This window comes from Nerophis lumbriciformis, linkage group LG17 (assembly GCF_033978685.3).
Source record: "Nerophis lumbriciformis linkage group LG17, RoL_Nlum_v2.1, whole genome shotgun sequence".
Taxonomy (NCBI): domain Eukaryota; kingdom Metazoa; phylum Chordata; class Actinopteri; order Syngnathiformes; family Syngnathidae; genus Nerophis; species Nerophis lumbriciformis.
In genome coordinates, this window is record NC_084564.2 from 8,542,501 (window position 1) to 8,562,500 (window position 20,000).

The 20,000-nt window shown below is 38.5% G+C and overlaps 1 protein-coding gene across 5 annotated transcripts in view; it reads right to left on the minus strand.

Annotated features, from left to right (window-relative positions):
• Positions 1 to 20,000, minus strand: part of fndc3a (fibronectin type III domain containing 3A) — a 152,329-nt gene that overhangs the window by 29,519 nt on the left and 102,810 nt on the right. For 4 of the 5 annotated variants that reach the window (XM_061972375.1, XM_061972377.2, XM_061972374.1 and 1 more), the window contains 7 exons: positions 15,977 to 16,220; positions 15,648 to 15,914; positions 12,854 to 12,912; positions 6,493 to 6,659; positions 6,352 to 6,411; positions 6,146 to 6,284; positions 1,639 to 1,692 (listed from right to left, as the gene is read on the minus strand). In XM_061972375.1, the coding sequence (XP_061828359.1) occupies positions 1,639 to 1,692; positions 6,146 to 6,284; positions 6,352 to 6,411; positions 6,493 to 6,659; positions 12,854 to 12,912; positions 15,648 to 15,914; positions 15,977 to 16,220 (990 nt within the window). Of the gene's footprint in view, positions 1 to 1,638; positions 1,693 to 6,145; positions 6,285 to 6,351; positions 6,412 to 6,492; positions 6,660 to 12,853; positions 12,913 to 15,647; positions 15,915 to 15,976; positions 16,221 to 18,445; positions 18,591 to 20,000 lie in introns of those variants that run through there. The other variant, XM_061972378.1, reaches the window with a different exon arrangement.

Genomic DNA, 20,000 nt, shown 5'->3' on the forward strand with positions numbered 1-20,000 from the left:
AATTTTTTTTCTTGTTTTTGAACACTGACTTTTTGCAGTGCAGCAGGATCCAAATCAATCATTTCCATCACTTGCTTGCTCCATTTTGGCGCGCAAACCCTTGCTTTTCGTATTAAAGAACCTCTATATGGCCATTTTCTCACAAAATATACGATTTTTTTGACCCCTATTTTCCAAAGAAACCAGTGATTACAAGTTTGACTTAATTCATCAAAAACTAGTGGCGTGAAATGGCACTTAATGCACTGTTAGTAAAATTATATTGTATAAATGTATTCTTATTAGAACAGATATAAATTGGACATTTTATAAATTAATAATTAAAAAAAACTTTACTGTGATTCTTTTGCTCATATGTTGATCCATATGCATATGCTACTCAGTGGCCTTGTGGTTAGAGTGTCCGCCCTGAGATCGGTAGGTCCTGAGTTCAAACCCTGGCTGAGTCATACCAAAGACTATACAAATGGGACCCATTACCTCCCTGCTTGGCACTCAGCATCAAGGGTTGGAATTGGGGGTTAAATCACCAAAAATGATTCACGGGTGCGGCCACCGCTGCTGCTCACTGCTCCCCTCACCTCCCAGGGGGTGAACAAGGGGATGGGTCAAATGGAGTAGGATTGGGATCCGTATCTGGCAACCTCAGTCATGGAGAGTGGGAGAGAACTACAGAATTTTGACCGTGATTGCAGTACCATTTCTGGCCACATTACTACACCTTTAAGTCATCCATTCATCTATTTTCTACCGCTTGTCCCATTCAGGGTCGCGGGGGGTGCTGGAGCCTATCTCAGCTGCATTCGGGCGGAAGGCGGTGTACACCAAGTCATAAAGCAAGCAAATATGTGAGTATTTATTTTCATTTTAACAAAAAAAGTTGATAATAATTACATTACTACATCAGTCCATCCATTTTCTACCGTTTGTCCCTTTTTACTACATATCAAAGTTTAAAAGACATGAAATTGTATGTATTTTTTTTCTGTCAAGGACTTTGACACATTATTTCCAGGGTTTTGGAGGCCACATGGAATGATGTAGCGGGCTTTAAGTTTGACACCTTATCTTATTTATGTCTCATTTGTATTCGTCTTTTCTATTATTATGTCTACTATGTTGGGTAAAACTAGTGTAAAGGTCATTGTAGGCTTGGTATTTCATGCCTCGATGGTTTCAATAATGTTAAACTGTTGAACGTCATGACATTGCCGGTTTTACCAGCAGAGGAGCATGTTCGGCAGCGCACACACACAGAGTACTTACAAGCAGACACAGTGTGAAGACAGAAAAGGGAGTACGGACGCATTTTGGCTTAAAAACTAAAGATAAATGTGAAGTTATAACACTGAAACACCCTCAGGAAGAGGTGCTTTAAGACATGGCTAACTAACTAGCAGCTAACATCCATTTGCAGTCAGCAGTGTTTTAGCTACTTCTTAATCACTAATCCTTGTCTCCATGGCGACAAATAATTATAATTTTTTTATGCTAATTATGAAAATATTCAAACCTCCCAGTAGTGTGTACTAAGTGCACTTTTAATGTGTACATTTCAAGCATCAAAGCTTCTAACACACTAATGTGTACTTCTTTAAAATGGGTGAAAAATAAGGACATTTACTATTGAAACATTACCTCATCCCATTGAAGAATGTAGTTCTGGACCTTGGAACCGTTGTCACATGGGGCCTGCAGGAGAAACCAACAATGAGTGTTTTGTGCAGAAGAAAAGAAGAAAGAAGCTAATACCAATAATAACAGTAGAAATGAATACATTAAAGAGATAATTTGACAAAAACAGATTATCTTTGAATTTCAGTAAAATCAAAATAATGATATTCGGTAACAGAAGAGTGGACTGAAATAGTAAAAAAAAATAAAATACATTGTTGGATATGACTTTAAAGCAGGGGTAGGGAACCTATGGCTCTTCTGATGACTGCATCTGGCTCTCAGATAAATCTTAGCTGACATTGCTTAACACGATAAGTAATTAATAATTCCGCTGGGAATCACAGTGTTAAAAATAACGTTCAAAATATAAAACATTCTCATGCATTTTAATCCATCCATCCGTTTTCTACCGCACCTGTTTAAGAAATTGCATTAATGTCATGAAGTATTTTAATTATTATTGGTAAGCTTCAGAATAACAATGTTATTAAAAAAGAATAAGAGACGTATCATACTCATATCTTATCATAAAATGTTGGTCTTACTTAAAAATGCACGCATTTAGTTGTATTCAGAGTTAAAAAATATTATATGGCTCTCATGGAAATACATTTTAAAATATTTGTGTTTCATGGCTCTCAGCCAAAAAGGTTACCGACCCCTGCTTTACAGCATAACCAAGCATGCATCACTATAGCTCTTGTCTCAAAGTAGATGTACTGTCACCACCTGTCACATCACACCCTGACTTATTTTGACTTTTTTGCTGTTTACCTGTGTGTAGTGTTTTAGTTCTTGTCTTGCGCTCCTATTTTGGTGGCTTTTTCTCTTTTTTTGGTATTTTCCTGTAGCAGTTTCATGTCTTCCTTTGAGCGATATTCCCCGCATCCAATTTGTTTTAGCAATCAAGAATATTTCAGTTGTTTTTATCCTTCTTTGTGGGGACATTGTTGATTGTCATGTCATGTTCGGATGTACATTGCCTTTGCTCCACAGTAAGTCTTTGCTGTCGTCCAGCATTCTGTTTTTGTTTACTTTGTAAGCCAGTTCAGTTTTAGTTTCGTTCTGCATAGCATTCCCTAAGCTTCAATGCCTTTTCTTAGGGGCACTCACCTTTTGTTTATTTTTGGTTTAAGCATTAGACAACTTTTTTTTCACCCTGCCTCCCGCTGTTTTCGACATCTACAAAGCCATTAGCTACCTGCTGCACCTACTGATATGGAAGAGTATTACAGGGTTACTCTGCCGAGCTCTAGACAGCACCGACACTCAACAACAACACATCATTTGCAGACTATAATTACTGGTTTGCAAAAAATATCTTTAACCCAAATAGGTGAAACTCGATAATCTCCCACTGCACACCAGACTGTATCTCACGGCACACTGTGTTAGTGTGATGTAAACATTGTAACTGTATACATGTTGGAAAACATCATGTTATTTTCTTTGCATTACTCGGTTCTGTTTTGTTTTCTTTTATCAAGCATGTCCCAAATAAAGACTTCCAGATACAGAAGTACAAAATGAGAATGAGGATCAGCACGCTGCGTGACGGACATGTTCCGCTCTCTCTCTATTGCAGTCAAGACTGCAAACGAGGCACATCCAGCTGTGCTTGAATTAATCTGGAGAAGGTTAGCTGAGGAGGCGCGGCTGCTTTGGCTCAGAGCACACACCTGGGAGGACGTCCTTACAAACCAAAACAATCATCCTATGCCAGGGATGTCAAAAACGCTCATTTTTTCACGGCCCTTGGCAGAATTGTTACCATCTTAATATTAGCATGCCGGGGGTTTTTTTGTGATAATTTTACAGGTATACACCTCAGCATCAACTATTTTGTTGCTTCAAAAATAATACCTGTTAGCATGCAACATTTTTTAAGCTAATTTTGTCATTGTTCACCCCGGTCATATTTTGGTACTTTGATGCATGCTAATGTTGAGAATGCTTGCATTTTAGACACATTTTTCCTAGGTACACACCTGAGTAAAATATTTGGTACCTGCCATATGTTAGTTAGCATTTTAGCATGCTAGTTTTTAATCTCATTTAGCAGGTATAATGTCATATTTTCGTATTTCAGTAACGCTAACTGTAAGCAGGATGTTATTAGCATTGTTATGTTAGCATGGTAGTTATCTAATTTAGCAGGTAGTGTCATATCTTGGAAATACACTAATTTTAATTGTAAGCATGCCATTGTCAGCATAGTTATGTTAGTATGCTAGTTTATATCTACCGTACTTTTCGAAGTATAAGTCGCATTTTTGGGGAAATGTATTTGATAAAAGCCAACACCAAGAATAGACATTTGAAAGGCAATTTAAAATAAATAAAGAATAGTGAACAACAGGCTGAATAAGTGTACGTTATATGAGGCATAAATAACCAACTGGTATGTTAACGTAACATATTATGGTAAGAGTCATTCAAATAACTATAACATATAGAACATGCTATACGTTTACCAAACAATCTGTCACTCCTAATCGCTAAATCCCATGAAATCTTATACGTCTAGTCTCTTACGTGAATGAGCTGAATAATATTATTTGATATTTTACGCTAATGTGTAATAATTTCACACATAAGTCGCTCCTGAGTATAAGTCGCACCAAACTATGAAAAAAACTGCGACTTATATCCGAAAAATACGGCATAATGTCATATATATTTGGCATTTCACTAATGCTAACTGTAAACATGTTATTACCATTGTTATGTTACCATGCTAGTTTTTATCTAATTTAGCAGGTAGTGTCATATTTTGGTATTTCACAAATGATAACCGTAAGCATGCTATTTTTTAGCATAGTTACCGGTATGTTAGCATGCTCCGCTGCTGCTCACTGCTTCCCTCCCCTCCCAGGGGGTGATCAAGGTTGGTCAAATGCAGAGAATAATTTCGCCACACCTTGTGTGTGTGTGACAATTATTGGTACTTTAACTTTAACTTCAACTTTTATGTAATTTAGCAGGTAGTGTTATATATTTTGGTATTCCACGAATGCTAACTGCTAATGCTAAATGCTATTGTTAGCATGTTAACATAGTACTGCAAGCACGCTAGCTTTTTTTTTTTTTTTAGCTCATTTTGTTCATTTTTTTTGTTCCTTGATGCTATCTGGCCAGCATGCTAACTGTTAGAATTTCAAGTTTGGCTTTGGCGCTTCAGCATTTACATGAAAACATCTGTAAATTGTACTGGATTTGAAAGTGAAAACTACCAAAATGGCCTCTGCACCTTTTGAATACTCAATCTGTGGCCCTCAGTAGAAAATGGGTTGAACACATACACTATCTTGCCAAAAGTATTTGGCCACCCATCCAAATGATGAGAATCAGGTGTCCTAATCACTTAGCCCGGTGTATCAAATCAAGCACTTAGGCATGGAGACTGTTTCTCCAAACATTTGTGAAAGAATGGGCCGCTCTCAGTGATTTCCAGCGTGGAACTGTCATAGGATGCCACCTGTGCAACAAATCCAGTCGTGAAATTTCCTCGCTCCTAAATATTCCAAAGTCAACTTTATTATAAGAAAAGTGAAGAGTTTGGGAACAACAGCAAATCAGCCACCAAGTGGTAGGCCACGTAAACTGACAGAGAGGTCAGCATAGTGCAAAGACTTTCTGCACAGTCAGTTGTTACAGAGCTCCAAACTTCATGTGACCTTCCTATTAGCCCACGTACAGTACGCAGAGAGCTTCGTGGAATGGGTTTCCATGGGCGACCAGCTGCATCCAAGCCATACATCACCAAGTCTAATGCAAAGCGTGGGATGCAGTGATGTAAAGCACGTCGCCACTGGACTCTAGAGCAGTGGAGACGCCTTCTCTGGACTGATGAATCACGCTTTTCCATCTGGCAATCTGATGGACCAGTCTCAGTTTGGAGGTTGCAAGGAGGAGAACGCTACATTTCACCGGGCTTTCTGCTCCGCCGCTCCCAGTCTGTGGAACGCTCTCCCTGACCACCTGAGGGCACCGCAGACTGTGGATGCTTTTAAAAAAAGCTTAAAAACCCTTCTTTTTAAAAAAAAGCCTTTGTTTTAGATGTATGCATACCAGTTTTAGCTATTTGGCTGTTCTAGTTTTTATTTTTTTTATTATCTTTTTATTTAAAAAAAAAATGTAATACACTGTAGCACTTTTAGGTTGTTTACTCAATGTAAAGTGCTTTTTACAAATAAAATCTATTATTATTATTATTTTGGACTGCATTGTGCCGAGTGTGAAATTTGGTGGAGGAGGAATTATGGTTTGGGGTTGGTTTTTCAGGAGTTGGGCTTGGCCCCTTAGTTCCAGTGAAAAGGAACTTTGAATGCTCCAGGATACCAAAACATTTTGGACAATTCCATGGGATGGCACTTCAAGGTCATATGTGAGTAAAGGCAGGCGGCCAAATACTTTTGGCAATATAGTGTACATGTTTGGTGTGTTGCTACGAGCCCGGGCACGCTACCTTCCACTGGAGCACCAGTGTGTTCTTGGTCCCGCTGGCTTTCCTGGGTGGATTGGGAGGCTCCGGCTCACAGCTGGATGTGGTGAAGCTGACGGCCTCCGAGGGGTTTCCCTGTAAACAGTTGGACATGGCCTGCACCCTGGCGGGGGAAGCGGGGAGCGCAGTTAGCAGCAGGTATTGGCCAAGCTGGTGTGGCGAGCTCCCACCTGACATGATAGTCCGTCGCCGGTCGAAGGTCGTCCAAAGTCGCACTTAGTTCTTCGCCACTGCAACGGAGTGAGAGAGTGCATTCAGGGTTGTGTCACGCTCAAATGTGTACAACCTCCAAGTGGGGGGGTGGCGCTCACCAGTACATGCTCTTGTACTTCCCATCCTTGCTGCTGAAGGACACCGACACCTCGTAGCTGAGGGGCCCCGGAGGGGTGTGGTCGTCCTCGGTGCTGCCGTCGTTGCTCTCGGGCCCGGTGGGCGTACTCCAGCTCACTGCTGCCCCTCTGGCCTGGATGTCTGACACCTGTCACAGGTGCAACAGTCTTTTACATCCCGTGTTTCCACCCAATAATATTAGCTCTTTTTTTCACGACCTGTGGCAGACGTTTTTTTTTGTGGGTTTTTTGCTAATTTTGCAGGTATACACCTCAGCATCAAATATTTTGTTACTTGACAAATGATACCTGCTTTTTTAAGCTAAATTGTCAGTGTTCACCTCGGTCATATTTTGGTACTTGACACATGCTAATGTTGAGAATGCTTGCATTTTAAACACATTTTTCCAGGTACAGATAGATAGATAAAATAGATAAGATAGATAGATAGATAGATAGATAGATAGATAGATAGATAGATAGATAGATAGATAGATAGATAGATAGATAGATAGATAGATAGTACTTTATTGATTCCTTCAGGAGAGTTCCCTCAGGAAAGTTACATTTTTTATTTATTTTTTGATTTTTTGTTTTGATTGACTTGATACTCTAAGGCAGTGGTTCTCAACCTTTTTTCAGTGATGTACCCCCTGTGAATTTTTTTTTAATTCAAGTACCCCCTAATCAGAGCAAAGCATTTCTGGTTGGAAAAAAAAGAGATAAAGAAGTAAAATACAGCACTATGTCATCAGTTTCTGATTTATTAAATTGTATAACAGTGCAAAATATTGCTCATTTGTAGTGGTCTTTCTTAAACTATTTGGAAAAAAAGATATGTTTTTATTTATATTTATAAATGATTTTTGAATTGTTGCTATTTTTAGAATATTTAAAAAAAATCTCACGTACCCCTTGGCATACCTTCAAGTACCCCCAGGGGTATGCGTACCCCCATTTGAGAACCACTGCTCTAAGGCAGTGGTCCCCAACCACCGGGCCGCGGTACCGGTCCGTGGATCGATTGGTACCGGGCAGCACAAGAAATAAAAATAAAAATAAAAATAAATATTTTTTTTATTAAATCAACATAAAAAACACAAGATACACTTACAATTAGTGCACCAACCCAAAATACCTCCATCCCCCATTTACATTCATTCACACAAAAGGGTTGTTTCTTTCTGTTATTAATATTTCTGGTTCCTACATTATAAATCAATATAGATCAATACAGTCTGCAGGGATAAGCACACATGATTGTATTTTTTTATGACAAAAAAAAAAATTAAATAAATAAACAAATTTAAAAAATACCCCACTTCCCCTTTACTAACACTCCACTAGGGTTTTTATGGTATACCGGTACTAGCATAGTATCGCGGTACTAATGAATCATATTCGGTACTATACTCTGTTTGAAAAGAACCAGTTCCCAATTTATTTAATTTTTCTCTTAACGGGCATGGCGGCGCATGGTCACGTCATGACTTTGCTGGTTTTCGAGTAGAGGAGCATGTTGGGCAGCGCATACACACAGAGTACTTACAAGCAGACAGTGTGTAGACAAAAAAAAGGGAGAGCGGACGCATTTTGGTCTAAAAACTGACGATAAAGGTGAAGTTATAACACTGAAACACCCTCAGGAAGAGGTGCCTTAAGACATGGCCAGCTAGCTAGCAGCTAACATCCAGCCGCAGTCGGCAGTGTTTTAGCTACTTCTAAATCACTAATCTTCGCCTCCATGGCGACAAATAAAGTAAGTTTCTTACACGTATCATTATCACTGGAGGACAAGGAATAGCTAAACATGTTTCACTACACAGCATAGCTCACCGGTGTCACAATGTAAACACATGCCATTGGTGGATCTACACCTGACATCCACTGTAATGATACCAAGTGCAAGTGTTTCTAGTCAATACTACTATGATTACATCTATATTTTTTTATCATCACAAAATCTTTTTTTAGTTTAAAAAAAATGTATATTATGTTTATAAACTCAGTAAATATGTCCCTGGACACATGAGGACTTTGAATATGACCAATGTATGATCCTGTAACTACTTGGTATCGCATCAATACCTAAATTTGTGGTATCATCCAAAACTAATGTAAAGTATCAAAGAAGAGAAGAATAAGTGATTATTACATTTTAACAGAAGTGTAGATAGAACATGTTGAAACAGGAAGTAACCAGATATTAACAGTAAATAAAAGTATATTAATAATCTATTTTACAGTATCAAAGAAGAGAAGAATAAGTGATTATTACATTTTAACAGAAGTGTAGATAGAACATGTTGAAACAGGAAGTAACCAGATATTAACAGTAAATAAAAGTATATTAATCATCTATTTCACAGTTTGTCCCTCATAACGTTGACAAAATAATAGGTAGATAAATGACACAATATGTTACTGCAAACGTCAACAGACTAATTAGGAGTCTTTGTTTGTTTACTTACTACTAAAAGACAAGTTGTCTAGTATGTTCACTATTTTATTTAAGGACTAAATTGCAATAATAAACATGTGTTTAATGTACCCTAAGATTTTTTGTTAAAATAAAGCCAATAATGCAATTTTTTTGAGGTGCCCCTTATTTAGAAAAGTATCGGAATCTATTTTGGTACCGGGACCAAAATATTTAGGACAACCCTACTTTCCACACAACCGAACACCAAAAGTACGTATAATTCCTGCTGATATCCTATGGGGTTAATATCAGTATCGGTCAATACTCAAGGCTGCATAATCAGTCAAGCTTTGGCAGTGAAAAAGTTGCGTTCATAAAAAAGTGAAGTGAAATGAAGCAAAGTGACCTAAAACCACCGCTAAGGACGACGTTGTGCCGAGAGGGCTTTGAACAGAATGTGATGTGAAAGCGACAAGATTATTCTGCCTCCATTCTGAGGAGGATTAAAAATAGACTGGGCGACACCTGCAGTGCTGAGTCCTGTATGGGGGGGAAGTCAGGATGGGTCTTAAGCCCATCCTCCCTAGCACCAGGGGGGCCCACCTTGCTCTATTATACCCACTGTTTCGCATCACAGTCCTTTAAGCAAAGCAAAAAACTCTTAACAGTGTTGGACATCCTACTTGACACTTTGAAGTAGAGACGCTTCGCTACATTTACCAGGAGCTCAAAGAAATGCTATTTCAGCTAATCCCCGATAAGAGCCATGTTTTTTCTTTTTGTTCACCCACAAACCCTGAATTATGTTATTTACCATTGAAATAAGTCCTCTAATAATGACCAAATACTGTATATCAATATAACAATGCAATGATTAATTACTAGGGGTGTAACGGTACACAAAAATTTCGGTTCGGTACGTACCTCGGTTTAGAGGTCACGGTTCAGTTCATTTTCGGTACAGTAAGAAAACAACAAAATATACATTTTTTGGTTATTTATTTACCAAATTTGCAAAGTCTTCCACCAAAAATATTTTTCTTAGTGGAATATTTGATGTGAAGTAATGGGAACCTTGGATAGGTCAATAATTCATAATAACATTGATTTTGATTCAATATTATGTTTTGAGCAATGACAGTTCGAAAGAAAAAAAACAGCTTTGTTTTATTAGTCAACATTGCAACTTTTTCTAAATTACATTTAACCTTTAAGCTTTTTTATTTCACTTTTGTTATGTTTTTGTTTATTTTAATAGTATTTTTAGAATGTGCCGTGGGCCTTTAAAACATTAGCTGTGGGCTGCAAATGGCTTCCGGGGCACCCTTTTGACACCCCTGCTATAGATAATAAAAAATTAAATGTGATAAATCTATGGATAAAAAGCAGAGCCTGGCGACGCATGCACGTTTATCATAACTCTCTCTCTGTCTCTGCCCCTCCCTCACCAATGCTGTTGCGCACAATTTGTTTTGTTTTTAACCCCTTCTTAAAGGGGAACATTATCACCAGACCTATGTAAGCGTCAATATATACCTTAATGTTGCAGAAAAAAGACCATATATTTTTTTAACCGATTTCCGAACTCTAAATGGGTGAATTTTGGCGAATTAAACGCCTTTCTAATATTCGCTCTCGGAGCGATGACGTCACAATGTGACGTCACATCAGGAAGCAATCCGCCATTTTCTCAAACACCAAGTCAAATCAGCTCTGTTATTTTCCGTTTTTTTCGACTGTTTTCCGTACCTTGGAGACATCATGCCTTGTCGGTGTGTTGTCGGAGGGTGTAACAACACGAACAGGGACGGATTCAAGTTGCACCAGTGGCCCAAAGATGCAAAAGTGGCAAGAAATTGGACGTTTGTTCCGCACACTTTACAGACGAAAGCTATGCTACGACAGAGATGGCAAGAATGTGTGGATATCCTGCGACACTCAAAGCAGATGCATTTAAAACGATAAAGTCAAAGAAATCTGCCGCCAGACCCCCATTGAATTTGCCGGAGTTTGTGAGCAATTCAGGGACAAAGGACCTCGGTAGCACGGCAAGCAATGGCGGCAGTTTGTTCCCGCAGACGAGCGAGCTAAACCCCCTGGATGTCTTGGCTCACACAGTGCCGAAGATGATCAAGAGAAGAATATCGACCCTAGCTTCCCTGGCCTGCTGACATGAGGGTATGTCTACAGAATATATTAATTGATGAAAATTGGGCTGTCTGCACTCTCAAAGTGCATGTTGTTGCCAAATGTATTTCATATGCTGTAAACCGAGTTCATAGTTGTTAGTTTCCTTTAATGCCAAACAAACACATACCAATCGTTGGTTAGAAGGCGATCGCCGAATTCGTCCTCGCTTTCTCCCGTGTCGCTGGCTGTCGTGTCGTTTTCGTCGGTTTCACTTGCATACGGTTCAAACCGATATGGCTCAATAGCTTCAGTTTCTTCTTCAATTTCGTTTTCGCTACCTGCCTCCACACTACAACCATCCGTTTCAATACATTCGTAATCTGTTGAATCGCTTAAGCCGCTGAAATCCGAGTCTGAATCCGAGCTAATGTCGCTATAGCTTGCTGTTCTTTCCGCCATGTTTGTTTGTGTTGGCTTCACTATGTGACGTCACAGGAAAATGGACGGGTGGTTAAAATCAGGCACTTTGAAGCTTTTTTGGGGGATATTGCGTGATGGGTAAAATTTTGAAAAAAACTTTGAAAAATATAATAAGCCACTGGAAACTGATTTTTAATGGTTTTAAAAATTCTGAAATTGTGATAATGTTCCCCTTTAACCCTGAAAGTACATTGAAAATACACGCAACCCTAACTCAAAATGCCGGACATTTGAGGCATTTAAGAAACTCCGCCCTGACAGCTCCGTAAAAGAGGACATGTCCGGTGAAAAGAGGACGTATGGTCAGTCTATCGTAGCCCGTTAGCTGCAAGCATTACCATGAATTGATTTACGTGGACCCCGGCTTAAACAAGTTGAAAAACTTATTGTGGTGTTACCATTTAGTGGTCAATTGTACGGAATATGTGCTGAACTGTGCAATCTACTAATAAAAGTTCCAATCAATCAACCAAATAGCATGCTGTGTGTTGTGCCTCGGTGTGAATTGTTTACACAACGTGCGTTATGCTACTTAATATGTTCGTGTGGAAACGCGTTCGGTGCACCTTCGAACAGAACCGACACCCCCGTACCGAAACGGTTCAATACAAATACACGTACCGTTACACCCCTAGTATTTACATTGTAGATTGTCACTGAAGGCATCAAAATTATGACACCTGTGAAGTGAAAACCATTTCATGTGACTACCCCTTGAAGCTCATTGAGAGAATGTCAAGAGTGTGCAAAGCAGTAATCAGAGCAAAGAGAGCTATTTTGAAGAAACTAGAATATAAAAATGTTTTTCAGTCCAATCACTTTTTTTTTTGTTAAGTACATAACTCCACATGTGTTCATTCATAGTTTTGATGCCTTCAGTGACAATCTGGCCTGTACTGTATTTCTGTTGAAGCTGTACTTAAAAGAAAAAAGCCGATACGATATGCGTCAAAATTCCAATTATCGTTAATGGCTACTAAAAAGTGCGGTGATAGTCCTGTCCCACGACTTATTGGAGGATTCCTCCTGCAACGTGACACTGTAGATACACAAGTCTCATCCCTGCCCGACTTCTGACCGCACATTTGAGAGCAGAAATTCCCCCAAGTGCGCTCGTCAGCAGGTCGGACTCCATTAGCGAGACGTCAGCAGGAATTCATCACGGATGTTAATAGAATGTTTAATGACGCAACCCATTTGCATCATTAGGGACCTTCATGGGCGCACTGCTGATGGTCACATAAAAACATGCAAATCTAAGCAATTAGGTCAAAAAGAAAACACGGGCAGATGAGAGAAGCGAATACTCACCGCCGGCTTACTGATGGTGCTCAACAGCGCCTGCAGGGCCTGAGCTGCTGCATCCAGCTCTGAGGAGACAAAAGAAATAGTGAATAAATAAATACATGTTTAAAAACTGAATAGTCGTCATATTCACACCATCTTATCCTGTCTAACCTGGTCACGTGTGCAATTTAAATAACAGGAGCGATGGCGTTCATTTATTTAATTTGGTTTTCTATGATGAAAACTTGCAGTAGTGCTTGCAAAACAGCTGTTCACGTGTGCGTGCTTGTATCGACGTGTGGAGTATCAGATTTGATCAAATGTAACTGTGAAGGAGTGATCAGGTTAGCTGGCTACGCTGCGTGTGTGAGTGCACCCTCAGAGCTGTGAAGCTGCACGGGGAACACTGGTACAGTCACACAAAGCAATAGAGGATTATACAACCTCTTTTTATACAATGCTGGAAAACAATCATTTGCAAACATTATTTTAACGGTTTACATGACAGCATTTGATTTATGTCTTTATAATTAGTCAGCGGCACTCGGTTGCATGTGGAGGAGAGATTTCATCAACTACAAATGGCACTAGGGGTATAATGTGTGAAAGTAGAGTGAATGAATAATGACTTCTCAGTTCTCACTGTAAAGTGCTTAGAGGGTCTACAAAAGCGGTCAATAAATCAAATTCAAAATTATTATTATTATTATATGACAGTAGGGGTGTAATGCATGAACTAAACGACACTAAGGGTGTAATGCATCAACTATATGACACTAGGGGTGTGATACATAAACTATATGACATTAGGGGTGATGTGCATCAGTTATATTACACTAGCGGTGTAATGCATGAACTATATGACACTAGGGCTGTACTGGATCAACTATATTACCTGGTTAAATAAAGGCTAAATAAAAAAATATGACACTAGGGGTGTAATGCATGAATTGTATGACACTAGGGGTGTAATGCATGAATTATATGACACTACGGGTGTAATGTATCAACTATATGACACTAGGGGTGTTGTGCATCAATTATATGACACTGGGGGTGTAATGCATGAACTATATGACACTAGGAGTGGTGTGCATCAACTATATGACACTAGGGGTGTAATGCATGAACTAAACGGCACTATGGGTGTAATGCATGAACTATACAACACTAGTGGTGTAATGCATGAACTATATGACACTAGGGGTGTAATGCATTAACCAAATGACACTAAGGGTGTAATGCATCAACTATATGACACTAGGAGTGTAATGCATCAACTATATGACACTAAGGGTGTAATGCATCAAAGGGGTGTAATGCATAAATCATATGACACTAGGGGTGTAATGCATCAACCATAAGACACTAGGGGTGTAATGCATGAATTATATGACACTATGGGTGTAGTAATGCATCAACTATATGACTTTAGGGGTGTAATACATGAACTATATGACACTAGGGGTGTAATGCATCAACTATATGACACTAAGGGTGTAATGCATCAAAGGGGTGTAATGCATGAATTATATGACACTAGGGGTGTAATGCGGCAAATATATGACACTAGGGATGTAATGCATCAACTATATGACACTATGGGTGTAATGCATAAACTATATGACAGTAGGGGTGTAATGCATCAACTATATGACACTAGGAGTGTAATGCACACTAGGAGTGTAATGCATGAATTATATGACACTAGGGGTGTAATGCATGAATTATATGACACTAGGGGTGTAATGCATAAACTATATGACACTAGGGGTGTAATGCATCAACTATATGACACTAGGAGTGTAATGCATGAATTATATGACACTAGACGTGTAATGCATGAATTATATGACACTAGACGTGTAATGCATAAACTATATAACACTAGGGGTGTAATGCATCAACTATATGACACTATGGGTGTAATGCATAAACTATATGATAATAGGGGTGTAATGCATCAACTATATGACACTAGGAGTGTAATGCATGAATTATATGACACTAGGGGTGTAATGCATGAATTATATGACACTAGGGGTGTAATGCATGAAATATATGACACAAGGGGTGTAATGCATGAATTATATGACACTAGGGGTGTAATGCATGAATTATATGACACTAGGGGTGTAATGCATGAAATATATGACACTAGGGGTGTAATGCATGAATTATACGACACTAGGGGTGTAATGCATAAACTATATGACATTAGGGGTGTAATGCATCAACTATATGACACTAGAGGTGTAATGCATGAATTATATGACACCAGGGGTGTAATGCATGAATTATATGACACCAGGGGTGTAATGCATGAATTATATGACACCAGGGGTGTAATGCATGAATTATATGACGCTAGGGGTGTAATGCATGAATTATATGACACTAGGGGTGTAATGCATGAATTATAAGACACTAGGGGTGTAATGCATGAATTATATGACACTAGGGGTGTAATGCATGAATTATATGACACTAGGGGTGTAATGCATGAATTATGACACTAGGGGTGTAATGCATGAATTATAAGACACTAGGGGTGTAATGCATGAATTATATGACACTAGGGGTGTAATGCATGAATTATAAGACACTAGGGGTGTAATGCATGAATTATATGACACTAGGGGTGTAATGCATGAATTATATGACACTAGGGGTGTTGTGCATAAATTAGGGGATAACGATCCAGGTGTTTGTACTCCAGTTTTTGATACGGAGCCCTGGTTTGGGTCCAGCTGGTCCAGATTGTCAAGGTCTAAATACCTGCCCTTCCCCCACTGACCTCCCGCCTCTCCGTTTCTACCTCTGTCCGTCTGCTTGTCCGCCGCCTGGCCAGGCTGACCCTGCTCCGCCTCGGGCACTTTTCCTCCCACGCCATTGTGGACGTCCAGCGGCGGGGGGCTGCGGCGGGTCTTGAGCGGCGAAGGCGGGGGGCTGTCTCTCACCTGCCCTCCTCCGCCTCCCTGGCGTTCCTTCAGCTTCTTCTGCAGACGCTCGTACGTTTTGCTGGTTCTGTCGTCCCTGTGGACAAAGGCCGGCCGTCCATGTTGGGAATGGGAATCTGCAGAGACTGAAGTGGGAGCACAACGGTGAGCTTCTGGAGAAGGGAGAGGCTGGAATGGTGGCGCTCACCCTGCTCTGAGTAGATGTGAGCCGGGTGATATTGGGAGATGTACTGCGAGCCCATGTCGCCGCCGCCCGCCATGCTCGTGTAGAGGTGGGGCGGCGGGGGCATCATGGCCTGGTGCGGGATGAAGGCAGGCAGGTGGGGGTGGGGCGGTGGCGGAGGATGGTGGAGAGGGGAGTGGCCGCCTGGGTGAAACTCCGGTTGCTGCGGCAAAACCAGAACCCGCCGCACTCCATTCTCTTCTATGATCTGAGAGGAAGAGAACAAAGTATGAACATTATTCAATAATGGATCATATATTCCTTAAACCTTCAGTCTATTTCATTTAAAACTATGTACGCTTCCAAAAAACTGTTTCGGTGTATATATTTTTAACTTTTAACGCTTGAAATTATCCAACAGCTTCAGATTTATCTGTATGTGTTTTTATATATTTGTTTTTTTAAAGTTTGATGCTCTTTTTGTAAAATAAAAAAAATATAAACATTATGAGAAAAACACAAAATATGCAACATTTCCAAAAATTTGTTGCAAAGTGTAATACTTTAGATGAGGTAATAACAACCTTTGTTAGGTCAATATTTCATAACCATGATTTTGATGCCTTATTACTTTTGGAACAACGGCAGTTTTTCCAAAAACTCAACACTATACTTCCTTCGCGGAAAAAGTGGCGCGCTCAAAAAAGTGTTTAGTAAGTCATAAATTAATTATTTTAAACAAGCGTTCAACGCTTAAAAGCTTCGGACCTAACCATGAAGAGAATGTTTTATATATTAGCAATTTTATTTATTTATTTTTGTTTGTTTTTTTGTAAATAAAAAAAATGTATAGGAAAAACACAAAATATGCAATATGTCCACAAATTAGTTGCAAAGTGGAAAACTTTAGATGAGGTAATTAGAGCCTATAAAAGGTCAATAATTTATAACACTGATTTTGATGTTGATATGATATATGATATATATATATATACATACAGCTTCAGACCTAACCATAGATCTTTTTGTATAATAGTATTTCTTAGTACATTCTATGCTTTTTGTAAAAAAAAAATTGTTTATGGGAATTTTTTTCCCATTAATGAGTTGCAAAGTGGAAAACTTTAGATGAGGTAATTAGAGCCTTTAATAGGTCAATAATTAATAACACTGAATTTGATGCCGTGTTTTATTTTATATACATACCTTTTATGTACATACATACATATACAGATATATTTACTGTATATGTGTGTGTATATATATATATATATATATATATATATATATATATATATATATATATATATATATATATATATATATATATATATATATATATATATATATATGTTTTCATTTAACTTCTAATGCTTTCAATTTTCCAACAGCTTCAGACCTAACCATAGATCTTTTTATATAATAGTATTTTTTTTGTACTTTCTATCCTTTTTGTAAAAAATAAAATAAAATAAATAAGAAAAAAAATAAAAACATTCTTTGTTATGGGAATTTTTTTCCAAAAATGAGTTGCAAAGTGGAATACTTTAAATTAAGTAATTACAGCCTTTAATTAAAGCCTTTAAGCCTTTAGGTCATTGTATCATAACAATGATTATGATGCCATATTGTTTTTGGAACAATGACAGTTGAAAAACGGACACGCTCAAAAAAGTGTTTGGTAAGTCACATATTTATATTACAAAAAACATAAAATAGCTTTCGAGGCGTAACATTTTTTTACAGCTTCAGACCTAACCATAGATAGCCAGTTCTTAATATATTTGTATTCTTTTACGTTTTTTGTAAAATAAAATAAAAAAATTTGCAACTTTTAGAGCAATGAGTTTTTTTCAAAACTAAACACTATATAATACCTCCTCGCCGAAAAATGGACAAACTCATAATTATTTTTTTTAAACTTAAATTGCCTCAAATTTTTCAGCAGCTTTCGACCTATCCATAGATATTAAGTTTTTATATATATATATATATATATATATATATATATATATATATATTTTTATTTTATTTTATTTTTTTTTTTTTTTTTTATTTTATTATTATTATTTTTTTGCTTTATTCTGTTTTTGTAAGAAAAAATTAATAAAATTATTATAATGGGAAAAACACAAAATATTCAGTATTTTTCATAAATGTGTTGCAAGGTGGATTATTTTAGATTATTGAGAAATGGTAATAAATTCATAACACAGATTTTGATCAAGTAAAAATGTATCAAAAACCCAGCAAACACGGAATGAAAAAGCCAAAGCATCATTTGAAACAAGTGAACATGAAGAGTAGAAGACTTTTAAAGTGAGCTATATAATAATATGATATACTGTATTTACAGACAAGATTTCATGTGCTGTTTACAATTAAACCTTGCACATCTGGTGCACTGGTTTGGGGGGCACAAGAAACCCTGCCCGCGATCATGCCATCAGGCCAGAACAAACATCGTCCCCTTGTGAGAAACCGTCTACTTGCCACTGCCGAGACCTCCGCTAAGTCCTGCAAAAAATCTTCTTCCCTGTCGTCTTCTATGCGGACCCTTTTCATGACGCTTCACTTCTGTTACTGCATGTAAAAACCTGCACTGCATTTCCCCATTGTGGGATAAATCAAAGTCAATGCTGTCCTATTAAAGGATCATGGCACATGGACCAAAGTGGCACAGACCTGCAAACTAAAAAGCTCAAACGACATCAGATGACAAACATCCTTGTATTGCTTTGATACAATAAAAGTCTACTTATTTATATAATCACACATCATGCAGTGATAATCGTATTCACTATGTTTCCATGGACGAATTAGTCTGATTTCTCAAATAGTTTGTTTTTGTGTTCTCACACCTCCACTTGAGTCCATTCAAGACCGTAAATAAAAGGTTTGTGTTTTTCATACCTACTGTTCTCTGACTCATTTCACTTGATCAAACCTTTTCGAACATTCCGCACTACTGAACAGCAGAAGTATGTATAATTCCTGCCGACATCTTTACCAAACAATACATTGCGAACATCAAGAATAGTGTTGAAACGAGAATGGATTCTGAATGTCCATTTTTTTGTCAAGGCAGACTCGAGGGCTAATTGTTATAATGTATGAACGTCTATTTAATGTATGAACATCTAGTCTTTTAACATTTAAAAGCATGAACATCTTTTAAATGTTGCTAGGTATGAATATCTATTCCTAAAACATTTCAATATATGAACATTTTTATGTTATATATTGCAATGTATGAACATCTCTCTGTTAAACGTTTCAATGCATGAACATCTATTCTTTAAAGGGGAACATTATCACCAGACCTATGTAAGCGTCAATATATACCTTGATGTTGCAGAAAAAAGACCATATATTTTTTTAACCGATTTCCGAACTCTAAATGGGTGAATTTTGGCGAATTAAACGCCTTTCTAATATTCGCTCTCGGAGCGATGACGTCACAAAGGACGTCACATCGGGAAGCAATCAGCCATTTTCTCAAACACCGAGTCAAATCAGCTCTGTTATTTTCCGTTTTTTCGACTGTTTTCCGTACCTTGGAGACATCATGCCTCGTCGGTGTGTTGTCGGAGGGTGTAACAACACGAACAGGGACGGATTCAAGTTGCACCAGTGGCCCAAAGATGCGAAAGTGGCAAGAAATTGGACGTTTGTTCCGCACACTTTACCGACGAAAGCTATGCTACGACAGAGATGGCAAGAATGTGTGGATATCCTGCGACACTCAAAGCAGATGCATTTCCAACGATAAAGTCAAAGAAATCTGCCGCCAGACCCCCATTGAATCTGCCGGAGCGTGTGAGCAATCCAGGGACAAAGGACCTCGGTAGCACGGCAAGCAATGGCGGCAGTTTGTTCCCGCAGACGAGCGAGCTAAACCCCCTGGATGTCTTGGCTCACACCGTCCCTTATGCCACCGAAGATGATCAAGAGAAGAATATCGACCCTAGCTTCCCTGGCCTGCTGACATCAACTCCAAAACTGGACAGATCAGCTTTCAGGAAAAGAGCGCGGATGAGGGTATGTC